Source organism: Salvelinus namaycush, chromosome 2 (assembly GCF_016432855.1).
Source record: "Salvelinus namaycush isolate Seneca chromosome 2, SaNama_1.0, whole genome shotgun sequence".
Lineage (NCBI taxonomy): Eukaryota > Metazoa > Chordata > Actinopteri > Salmoniformes > Salmonidae > Salvelinus > Salvelinus namaycush.
This window is the reverse complement of record NC_052308.1, coordinates 61,399,076-61,407,953: the sequence shown is the minus strand read 5'-3', so window position 1 is coordinate 61,407,953 and position 8,878 is coordinate 61,399,076. Positions and strand designations below refer to the sequence as shown.

The 8,878-nt window shown below is 37.5% G+C and overlaps 2 protein-coding genes across 2 annotated transcripts; both read right to left on the bottom strand.

Moving 5' to 3' along the window:
- Positions 1–284: 284 nt before the first annotated feature.
- Positions 285–2,501, bottom strand: LOC120027172 (CB1 cannabinoid receptor-interacting protein 1-like). Its single transcript, XM_038972046.1, has 3 exons — positions 2,308–2,501; positions 1,564–1,708; positions 285–1,241 (listed from the first exon to the last, which is right to left on the bottom strand). Exons 1-3 carry the CDS (start codon positions 2,487–2,489, stop codon positions 1,077–1,079), a joined length of 492 nt encoding a protein of 163 aa, XP_038827974.1. The 5' UTR covers positions 2,490–2,501; the 3' UTR covers positions 285–1,076.
- A 2,935-nt stretch (positions 2,502–5,436) lies between these two features.
- Positions 5,437–7,766, bottom strand: LOC120027161 (F-box only protein 48-like). The gene is made up of 3 exons (XM_038972035.1): positions 7,687–7,766; positions 6,414–6,752; positions 5,437–6,196 (listed from the first exon to the last, which is right to left on the bottom strand). Exons 2-3 carry the CDS (start codon positions 6,708–6,710, stop codon positions 6,035–6,037), a joined length of 459 nt encoding a protein of 152 aa, XP_038827963.1. The 5' UTR covers positions 6,711–6,752; positions 7,687–7,766; the 3' UTR covers positions 5,437–6,034.
- Positions 7,767–8,878: the final 1,112 nt, after the last annotated feature.

Here is an 8,878-nt window from a genome sequence, read left to right as displayed (position 1 = left end):
GGCATGAATAGCCATACTGTGCTAGATTTAAAAGATGAGGCCTAATTTTTCTAACTGATTGGAATAGGATGTGCAAGTGGGCATGTGAATAAGGGAGCTTACACTGCTAATGAGGACAAGGAAGCAATGGCACAACTGTAGTCTATAAGCAGGCTTGTGAAATGAGACATGAATCATAAACACTTTCAGTGTAATTAGTGTCTTCAATAGGACAATTTAAACAACAGCAACAACAAACTACTTATTCCAAATATTGCACAATTATGTTAATCAAGTACGCTAGTAACTGGTATGGGTTTATTTACTTCCACACTTTTCAATTACATTTATAACAGAACTTAACAGTTTAGGCAATCTGATATAATTTTGCATCTGAAGAACAAAACCTTTAGGCATAGGATTATTCAGCCATGCATTTACAGACAAAACTGAGACAAAACAATGATAGTGACCCACAACATAACAAGAGTAGAAGCACTTAATAGACTATAGAATATGAATATCTCCATAAAATAATATAGAAGTTATAACAAAAAAAACCTCTCTCCCCTTTATAGGCTAATCACAATTGTGCTGTTCAGAAGTAAACAGATGTTCAAAGGCTTAAACAACACTAGAACTAACACATAGGATAACACAAATATAATGTCAGTTTATTCATACAACTCACATCACACACACTTCACAGGTAATAAGTCAGGTTAGATACATTTCCACCCGCAGCTGTCTTCAATCCTGGTCCAGGAGGGCCACAGCTTCAGCTCGTGTGGCCAGAGCTGAGAGTCAACACAGCGGATGTTGTATAGCTGTGATTCCCAATGATATTGCTGATAATAACCTGACTATGTTTCTTGATTAAAACCAATTAAGAACAACCCCCGAGATCAGCTGGTAGATAACTGCCCCCCTCTCTCTAAAACAGACAATTATGGTGCTCAGTGACTTGAAACGCATGCCTACGGTAAGTCTTTTTCCTCTTAAGTTGATGGTAAAATAGTTATCGTGTGCAACTCATCTCCTCTGCTTGTTTTTCTTCCGTTACTGGGGCATTGGAAGGAGGAGTTGATTGGTGCTCCTCAATTGAACACCTCTTTGTTAATCCACATCAGGCTGCGCGTCTCATTGGGCTTGCATTCATACTCGATATTGGTGAATTTGTTCCCAAACTGGCATTGGTCTCGCTTGTAGTAGTTATAGTACTTTACCTGCCATATTGTCTCGAATTGGCCAGCCTTTCCAAACTGACACAAAAATACACAGAGAAAAGAAAGACATTAATGGAAGGGGCCTCAATCAGATGATGTTGTAGATTACTTTAAATCAATCAAACTGTATTTACTGTCTATAGCACATTGCTTACAACAAATGCATTTTGAAATGTCTGAAAATAGTTTTGATAAGATAATTGATGAGTTATTAGTGCTGATAATATCACTATTTTGAGTTAGGTCTAAATATGAGAAATTTTACATTTATATTGCCAGAAGACACCACTTAATTATCAATAACTCAGTTAGTTACCGCTTAGTTAAACAATTAGGATGAAGTATTCTACTGGATTACCTCTATGCTGACTTGGACAGGTTGCCTGTCCCCACTCTTGGTGTGAGGCACTCCCTCTGTGTCGTACTGTCCATGGTACACCACTGACTCCTCATCTTTGGACTGCTGCTCTAGAGGGATGGTGATACCTCCGATGTTCATGGTGCTGGGAATATATGAAACAGACCCTTTAGTTAGTGGGCATCATTCCCAACCCCACCCAATGGGCCTGTAGTCTACCTGATTATAGGCTAATGGTAGACCCATTTTAACTTTATTCTAGCTTGTTTGTTCTGATTTCCTATGGCAGTGAATTTTTGAGATGTGAATCAACACGCAAAGGACACTTTCTGTCATCACCCTCCTTGGTTTGATTAAAAATGCATTCACACACCGTGACAACACATTATTTATTAACGCAGAATATCCGTAGGCCCCCAGAAGGCTACTGTAGCCTATGCTATTGCATCCAGGCTGTAGCCTATGCATTGTAAAATAGCCTGTAAAATAGAGGGTATGCAGACATGCTTTTGTAATTAACCCATTTGGTGATACAGTACCATGCAGATACATTGGCCTGAATGTCAGAAAAACAACATTTGATCAAACACTCAGGAAAGGATATAGCGCATGCATAAGTCTGCATCCACAGACGCACTGTAATAGGCTATAATAAGACTGACTGGTGAGTGTATTGTAAACGAATTCAATATTACTAATGCACATTTCCAGTGGTTTTCTTGATATAGAGTGTTTTGTACTTACGTGGCATCAGCATTTCCCGGCTTCATAACCACCTCAACCTTATACTTCGATCCTGTAAGCAATTTTATTGTCCTGCTCTGGCCGAATCTGGTCCCATCCACCTTGAAAAACACCGGTCCATCATTCGGTTGAATTTTTAGAGCGATGGCAATATTTATAATCGGTGGAACATCGTCGACCATGATTGAAACGTAGCCTATTATGGTCTCGGGGCCCCCTATAATTATTAAAGAGAAAGCGGAATGATGTGGCGATGGTGCGTTTCCAAACGCACCAGAGAGGATGCTGTGACGTGTACAGCTGGCGAAAAGGGTAAAATCACTAACAATGATGGCTGCATCCCCCCGACACAGTTCCTCACTAAGGATATTCACCATACGGATTACAATTATCCATAGCCTTCTGCCATATATAGTCCTACAAATAAAGATCTGAATGCACGTAATTATACACTGAGTGTACAAACCATTAGGAACACCTTCCAAATATTGAGTTGCACCCTCTTTTGCCCTCAGAACAGCCTCAATTCGTCTGGGCATGGACTACAGGGCGTCGAAAGCGTTCTACAGCGATGTTGGCCCATTGTGACTCAAATGCGTTCCACAGTTGTGTCAAATTTGCTGGATGTCATTTGGGTGGTGGACCATTCTTGATACACACGGAAACATTTTGAGCGTTAAAGTTATTGACACACTCAAACCCGTGCGCATGGCGCCTACGTTCATACCCCGCTCAAAGGCACTTACCATGCCTTCAAAAAGTATTCACACCCCTTGAATTTAAAAAAAAAAAGTGTTGTGTTTCAGCCTTCATTTTTATTTTACCTTTATTTTACCAGGCAAGTCAGTTAACCCACACATTCTATTATCTGTAAGGTCCATCAGTCGAGCAGTGAATTTCAAACACAGATTCAACCACAAAGACCAGGGGGGTTTTGCAATGCCTACAAAGAAGGGCACCTATTGGTAGATCTATTTTTTTTAAATTAGACATTAAATATCCCTTTGAGCATGGTGAAGTTTTAATTAGCTTTTGACAGTGTATCAATACACCCAGTCACTACAATGATACAGGCGTCCTTCCTAACTCAGTTGCCTGAGATGAAGGAAACCGCTCAGGGATTTCACCATGAGGCCAATGGTGACTTTAAAACAGTTACAGAGTTTAATGGCTGTGATAGGAGAAAACTGAGGATGGATCAACAACATTGTAGTTACTCCTCAATATTAACTTAAATGACAGAGTGAAAAAAAGGAACAGAATAACAGAAACAAATATTCCATTTGGAAACTATTCAGACCCCTTGACTTTGTCTACATTTTGTTACATTACAGCCTTATTCTAAAATTGTTTAAATTGTTTCTTCATTCGACACACAATACCTTATATAGACAGGTGTGTGCTTTTCCAAATCATGTCCAATTTACCCTAGGTAGACTCCAATCAAGTTGTAGAAACATCTCAAGGATGACCAATGGAAACAGGATGCACTTGAGCTCAATTTCGAGTTTCAGAGTAAAGGGTCTGAATATTAATCTAAATAAGGTATCTGCTTTTATTTTTGAAAAATGTGCAAACATTTAAAAAAAAAACAGTTTTCGCTTTGTCATTATGGGGTATTGTGTGTAGATTGATGAGGAAAACAATTAATTTAATCAATTTTAGAATAAGGCTGTAATGTAACAAAATATGGAAAAAGCCAATGGGTCTGAATACTTTTCAAATGCACTGTAAATTAAAGAGTGAAAAGGAAGCCTGTACACAATAAACATATTCCAAAGCATGCATTGTGTTTGCAATAAGGCACTGAAGTAAAACTGCAAAACATGTGGCAAAGAAATTCATTTTATGTCCTGAATGCAAAGAGTTATGTTTGGGGCAAATCCAATACAACACATCACTGAGTACCACTCTTCATATTTCCAAGCATGGTGGTGGCTGCATCATGTTATGGGTATGCTTGTCATCGGCAAGGAGTAAGGAGTTTTTTAGGATGAAAATAAACTGAATAGAGCTAACACAGGCAAAATCATAAAGGAAAACCTGGTTTAGTCTGCTTTCCAACAGACACTCAGAGACAAATATACCCTGGAGTTACAAAGATGACATTGAATGTTCCTGAGTGGCCTAGTTACAGTCTTGACTTAAATCTCCTTGAAAATCTATGGCAAGACTTGAAATTGGCTATCTAGAAATTATCAACCACAAACTTGACAGAGCTTGAAGAATAAATAAAAAATATTAGATTGTACAATCCATGTGTGCAAAGCTCTTATGACTTACCCAGTAAAACTCACAGCTGTAATCACTGCCAAAGGTGATTATAATATTTATTGGGGTGTGAATACTTACGTAAATGAGATATTTCTGTATGTATTTTTTTTTTTTTATAATTACTAATACCTTTCTAAAAATATGTTTTCACTTTGTCATTATGGGGTATTGTGTGTAGATGGGTAAAAAAATGTTTTATCCATTTTTAATTCAGGCTGGAACAAGTCAAGGGGTATGAATACTTTCTGACAGCACTGTAAATCTTTGTCTTGCCCATGCACCCTCTAAATGGCACACATACACAATCCATGTCTCAATTGTCTCAAGGCTTAAAAATAATTATTCATCCACACTGACTGAAGTGTTTTTAACAGGTGACATCAATAAAAGATCATAGCCTTCACCTGGATTCACCTGGTCAGTCTATGTCATGGAAAGAGCTTTGTACACTCAGTATATTTAGTTTTTAGGTTGCTATATGCTTGCACGGACATACCGGCAGGATGTAGGCCCACACACTGTATTAAACTATATAACAACAATTAACACTCTAAGGTGAACTATCCTAATGTGCAATATCTGAATCCATTCATTTTAATATTGTTAGCTATCCCTGTCCGAAGTGCTGACATTGGATCTTGTTAGAAACGTTAGGAAGTCTGTCAATTGATTTGAATTGACCCTGTCCTGGCTGCTGAAAGAGTGGACCTTTGTTAAAGAACCCAAAGTTTCATTGCTGTTTAATTTGTGGGTGTGGCTTTTGATACAGCGGCAGATAGTACCATAATTATAAAGACAAAGTCAATTGCCATATTTAAACTATCTGCAATAATTGAATTAGACTATTGAATATATTATGCACCACACCAGATGTGTTTATGTATCAAAATCATGATGTCTTTTAATGAATGTATGGTGATCCATGGTGATTATAGCCTACAGTGAGTAAAACATGAATATGCATGGTTGTACATAAAGTGAACACATGAACAGTCGTGTCAAAATTAATTCAAATAGCAAATATAGAGCTCCAGACCCATATCTGATACAGTGCATTATGAGTATTATTGTATACAGTATAACTCATATATATACACTGTCAACCAAAGGAGTTTAAATAGCTCATAAATACTGCCAAGTAGCAAAAGTTCTACACTTTTGTGCTATACTGTAAACGCAAATTAACATCTTAATACCCCACTTTATTCAGTGTAGTGAAGGCCCAATTGTATTACTGATTTAGGAATTCATTAAAGGGTATCGTTATTTTCCTGGAATATAGCCTACCATATATTAACGTATAACAAAAAAAGATATACATGTTTGTGATTATTAACAATAATCACATATAAAAACTGTATAAAAAGGTATAAAACGAATCAATAAGTGTTTAAGACATAATTATAAAAGAAAATCTAAAGGGTTCATTCATAGCTCTTTATAGGATTTGCATCTATCTCTCCAGCTCTGCTTCCAGAATCTCGCCCCAAGTCTCGACATCCAATGAGCACATGTTCCTGTCCAGTAGTTCATCAGCAGAATGAATGTTGCTGTATCGTCCCCTTAACCATTCGCTCTTCAGAAAACCTCTCCTGTAGTTCCGCACCAGGGTGACCTAATAAGAAATAATTAAAGAAAGACAAAGGCATTTGTTATTGAGATAATGCTCTTTGGATGAGTGCCATTTATTGTATTAACGTTTTGTAAGGGGGGGGGGGTGTGATGTCTATGATACGTCTATGATATTTGCGATCTGGCAATGATGTTATAGGCAGGCATTCCAGTAGTCTAGCATAATTGAGGTGAAGCTGTTTAAAAACCAACAGACCCACCTTCCATGACAGTCCATACTGTCTGTCCCCATCAATCTCCTGTTGACAGAAAGCTCGCACAGTCAGGCAATGATTCCTCCAGAGGTGGTCGCTGTCTTCAATGATGTGGTGCCACAGTTTGCAGGTCAACAATGCACTACATAAGCTGTCAATGTCCAGTTTGCTAAAAATCTTCAAGCTCATTTCCGTGGGCAGTATTTCGACAAAGTTGTGTGGGCATGTCTCTGTGGCAGAGGTCAAAGTGGGCCTTCTTTCACAGACAAAATAGGCATTGGAGATCCTTTTGGAGACATACATGCTGCATAGTTCAGTGTCCCACACTTTGATTTAACAGTGGCCCTGTGAAAAATATTGATAATGAGCAAGGGCAAGGTGCAACAAAAACAATGATTATAAAGGCTTAATACCTATACCTAGCTACCTGTTCAATTAATTCAGGTCTAAGTGCCTAGTGCTCGGGGTTGTCACTGTACAGGGCCATATGGGTCTGGGTCAGTGCAATGGACTAGCTCTGGGGCTTGCTAGCCATGGTTTTAAATGTTCTAATTACGTTGATAACCAGTTTATAATAGCAATAAGGTACCTTAGGGGGTTGTGGTATATGGCCAATATACCACAGTTAAGGGCTTTTCTTTGTGTTATATGGCCAATATACCACGGCTAAGGGCTGTTCATAGGACATTTGCCCCCAGCCGTGGTATATTGGGCATATACCACAAAGAACAGCCCTTAGATCTGCCCTTATTGCTTAATCATAGCAGTCAAAACAAGTTAAATCGAAACCCATTGATGGAAAATTATCTGGAGTTTAATTTATATTTTCTCTTGAGACATTCTTAAACTCGCAATAATTCTTATTTTGATGGAAACCCGAATTTTGCATCTTAGCCTATGTTGTTAAATATTACGTCGACATTCCTTAAAAAATTCGCTCGATAACGTTATGGGAAACGGTTTATTGAATAAATGTGGTAACTCCTCAGTCCTTGTGGACGGGTTTTCAGATGTCATTGACGAAAATTAAAACGTGTTTGTCGCTTTCACGAGGTTTGAATACTAACATGTTCAACTACATAAAACATTGGCTCAAATCTAGGTAGTGCCTTTCCGTTACAGTTCGAGAAAATGTACGAATAATTGTTCTCTCATTGACTAGTGTAACGTTACACTGTGTTGATCAAAGCCTCGCGTAATAATGGGGAAACAATCGTGCATTTCGGTTTGTATTATCTGTTCAGATAAAAGAGTATGAAAGAATCAAACATTTACCTACCCCAACAAATGTGTACACCTCCTTGACAGCTCACGGTTTAAATATCACTCCCTTCCGTTAAATCTTGTTTACCTACGACGATGACGTAGTCAAAGTTTATAGGCCGGCGCATGCGTACATGCTCAACAGGAGCAGCGAGAGCTAGGGTTAGTTCGATTTGCATCCCCCGGTTCCGCGGATTAGTGGAGACTTCACTTTAGGGCCAATGGAATGGTCTAAATTCAAATGTGCAAACTTCTCTCAACTGGGGCACAGGACCATGCAAAACGATATAAAATAGAATATCTTTGAGATGAATATAACATTTTTGTAACATCAAGGCTAATCAAAACAAAGGTCCCAAGGAAATGTATTAAAGGATACATGTTTAGGCCTTTTACTTGTAAGGGCTGGGTAACAACAATACAAAACATTAACAATAAGTAGTGCACAAGATGCTCTTACTACTTTAACTGCATAATTCACTTCAGTGCTACAGTGCTTTCACATAAACCAAAAACAGTGGCAAAACAACTTTTTAATGGAGGGCACCAGACCTGGGTTCAAATATGATTTAAAGTATCTCAATTACTTTCACATACAACTAGTTGAATATTGGAATGTATTTGGAAATACACAAATACACTGACTCAAATAAATTCCCATACATTTAACCCAGGTATTTGAAAATAGTATTTAAAATAAAGTATTTGAAAATACTTTCAAATACAATTTGGAACACTATTTGTTTTTTACAAATAACCATTAATATACTAAAATAAAACTACTTGTTTTGGGCTGTGTATTTGAAAATACACAGAAAAAAGTAATTTAAATAACAAATTCTCAAATACACTGTATTTGAACCCAGGTCTGGAGGGCACTAACAAACTGCTTTGACCCCAAAGCCATCAAAGCCTCTCCAACTACATTACACATGCTAGAACCAATTCAAAACACATTTCAAATCAAATCAAAGTTTATTTGTCATATGCACAGGATACAGTGTAAACAGTGCAATGAAATGCTTACTTGCGATCTTCCTCAACATTGCAATAAATAATAAAATGAGCAGTAAAACTATAGCAGTCACAAATATAAATACTATGTCAGTAATAAAAAAAGTATTACAAAAAGTAGAGAATAAAGTAATATTTTTAAAAAACAAAAAAACAATAACTATATTGTAAAATGTACAGAATATATTGTGAAT

Coding starts and splice junctions, on each gene's coding strand:
- LOC120027172 (XM_038972046.1), bottom strand. CDS start 2,489: ATGGTCGACGATGTTCCACCGATTATAAATATTGCCATCGCTCTAAAA. Junction 1,709..2,307: donor CCGGGAAATGCTGATGCCAC/GTAAGTACAAAA, acceptor ATATATTCCCAG/CACCATGAACATCGGAGGTA. Junction 1,242..1,563: donor CTGTCCAAGTCAGCATAGAG/GTAATCCAGTAG, acceptor TTTTTGTGTCAG/TTTGGAAAGGCTGGCCAATT.
- LOC120027161 (XM_038972035.1), bottom strand. CDS start 6,710: ATGTATGTCTCCAAAAGGATCTCCAATGCCTATTTTGTCTGTGAAAGA. Junction 6,197..6,413: donor AGTATGGACTGTCATGGAAG/GTGGGTCTGTTG, acceptor ATTTCTTATTAG/GTCACCCTGGTGCGGAACTA.